The sequence below is a fragment of the Cebus imitator genome, unplaced genomic scaffold, assembly GCF_001604975.1.
Source record: "Cebus imitator isolate Cc_AM_T3 unplaced genomic scaffold, Cebus_imitator-1.0 Scaffold117, whole genome shotgun sequence".
Taxonomy (NCBI): Eukaryota; Metazoa; Chordata; class Mammalia; order Primates; family Cebidae; genus Cebus; species Cebus imitator.
In genome coordinates, this window is record NW_016107432.1 from 2,570,828 (window position 1) to 2,573,305 (window position 2,478).

The following is a 2,478-nucleotide window of genomic DNA, read 5'->3' on the forward strand; positions in this document are numbered from 1 at the left end:
GCAGCCTGCGGGAAGGGCGGGAGTGCGGTGAGCAGGCGCAACGTGGGGGAAGGGCGGGAGTGCGGTGAGCAGGTGCAGCCTGCGGGAAGGGTGGGAGTGCGGTGAGCAGGCGCAGCGTGGGGGAAGGGTGGGAGTGCGGTGAGCAGGTGCACTGTGGGGGCCCCTAGAGCACCTGAGCCCTACCGAGGAGGCTCCTGCGCCTCCACATGAGGCCGCACTGATCCCCTGACCCCCCTTTCCTTGTTCTCAGCATCAAGCGTCTGCTGATGTCCCAGGCTGACAAGATGACGGCGGATGAGGTCTGGCGCCCGGATCCCCTGCTCGCACAGGCCTCTGCCAAGCCCAGGAGGGGAGGGGAGGGCAGGGCTCCCGGGGTCAGCTGGGGGGGACGCTGGGCCGGAGCGGCTGCAGCACCGCGGTGGGACCCAGGACACCAGAGGGGCGGGAGAGGGGCTCCCGAAAGTGCCCGTTTGAGGGCGGGGTCAGCGGCTGGAGCGTCTGTCCTGGCCTTAGGGGCGGGGCTCGCATCTAAGCCGTCCCGCAGCCACCCCCACTCCCAACCCTCGACCCCCGCTTCCAGCCCCAGCGCCACCTGCCAGAACCCCCGTCTGGCCCACACCCCACACGGTCCTCCCCGACGCTGCTGAAGGGCCCAAGCCCCACACCTGGACCCAGGCTGTGGCTGCAGCCGCCCCTGCCCCCCACCGGCACCGCCCCTGCCCCCCACCGGCACCGCCCCTGTCCCCCACTGGCACCGCCCCTCCCCGCTCCGACACCGCCCCAGCCCTCTGTCCCACCTCCCGCGGCGCAGAAACCACACCGGCCGATAGGGTTTGCGCCTGTAATTCGCCGGCAGGAAGCCCCCCGCCCCGCACCGGCCTGAGCGTCGCCCCCATCCCGCGGCAGGTGGACCAGATGTTCCAGTTCGCCTCCATCGACGCCGCCGGCAACCTGGACTACAAGGCGCTGAGCTACGTGATCACCCACGGGGAGGAGAAGGAGGAGTGAGGCGCGGCCCCTTCAATAAACCTGGACGCTGGGCCCTGCCTTCGAGTCAGAGTCCGCTCGCGGGGGTCACTAGGCGGGGGCAGGGCGCGGGCTCGGGGGCTTCTGGACCCTCTACCGAAGCCACATCCCGTGCGCTCCGGAGTTGCCGCGCTGCGCCCAGGACCCCGTCCCGTCCCGCGCCCCCTCCGTCCATCCCGGGCCTGAGTCTGCACTGCCCACGGCCGCCCTGCCTAGTCCGGGTCCACACAGCATCCTCCGTGGTCCGCGTCCACACACGGGGCCTGCCGGGTCCTCGTCCACACAGCAGTCGCCCGCTCTCTCAGACACGTATCAGCCTCGGGGGCTCTCCCACGAGTCCTGAGTGCACCCAGCTTTCTGGGTGGGCCAGCGCAGCCTGGGGCAACCGAGCCTGCCTCCCCTTCACGCGCCCCCAGTCGGTCTGCGCAGGGTTCTGGGAGGGCGAGGCAGGGCCCAGAGAAGCGGCCCCAGGAACGAGCTGTCCCTGAGCTTCCTGCAGCTTCCAAGCTGGGAGCGCCATGCTGGGGCCTCAAGCGGTGGCTTCCGGGGGGCACACCCGGTCCTCGGCGCCTGGGCGCGCGTTCTGGGTGGCGGGGGACCCGCCGGACTCGGCCTGCAGGCGCCGGTATGGGGTGTGGAAGAAGAGCACCACGATGCAGCTGAAGAGGGTGCAGAGGCCGGCCATCAGCAGCAGGGACACTGGGGACACACGGCACAGCTGTCCCCACAGCCACGCCCCAGGGCCACAGATGGGCAGAACCCGATGCTGGCCCATGGTGACCCCACCACCCCTGACCACAGACTGACCCCAGAGAGCCCACCCCCAGCCCCTGACAGCCCCCGGAGGTGTTTGCAGAGCCAGGTCTTGAAAGCTGGGAGCTCTGAGGTCACCAGCAAGGAGACACGAGTGTGCCAGCCCCACCTCTGATCTCTGCCACACCTATCCTGGCTCACCTGTCCTGCTCCTGGGGACTTCCCGCTTGGGGCTCACCTGTCCTGTTCCCCCAGGACTCCCAATGTGTGACTCACCTGTCCTGTTCCCCGGGGACTCCCTGCGTGGGGCTCACCTGTCCTGCTCCCAGGGACTCCCGTGTGGGGTTCACCTGTCCTGTTCCCTGAGGACTCCCGGCATGGAGCTCACCTGCCCTGTTCCCCCAGGACTCCCCGCGTGGGGCTCACCTGTCCTGTTCCCCGAGCACTCCCCACGTGGGGCTCACCTGTCCAGTCAAGTGGATCCTCCCCATGCACGCAGGTGGAGAAGGACGGCTCCGAGCGTCGCACAGTCAGTGCCGTCAGCACCATCATGATAAGCATGCCCTCAGCCTGCCTGGACACACAAGGCCTTCAGCCCCCACAATGGCTGCACTGCACATCCCCTCAGCCCCCCACGGCACTGCCCATCCCCTCAGCCCCCCACGATGGCTGCACTACCCATCCCTGTCAGCCCCCCAC

General features: G+C 69.5%; 2 protein-coding genes across 2 annotated transcripts in view; one reads left to right on the plus strand and one right to left on the minus strand.

The window, feature by feature from the left end:
* MYL5 (myosin light chain 5) overlaps positions 1-1,046 on the plus strand; it is a 6,131-nt gene extending 5,085 nt beyond the window's left edge. The window contains exons 6-7 of the mRNA XM_017538933.2: positions 251-299; positions 907-1,046. Coding sequence (XP_017394422.1) covers positions 251-299; positions 907-1,008 — 151 coding nt within the window. The 3' untranslated portion in view covers positions 1,009-1,046. The remainder of the gene's footprint in view (positions 1-250; positions 300-906) is intronic.
* The window catches only part of SLC49A3 (solute carrier family 49 member 3), an 8,876-nt gene continuing 7,332 nt past the window's right edge, over positions 935-2,478 (minus strand). The window contains 4 exon segments of the mRNA XM_017538936.2: positions 935-1,162; positions 1,165-1,208; positions 1,581-1,725; positions 2,244-2,353. Of these exon segments, the coding sequence (XP_017394425.1) occupies positions 972-1,162; positions 1,165-1,208; positions 1,581-1,725; positions 2,244-2,353 (490 nt within the window). The 3' untranslated portion in view covers positions 935-971.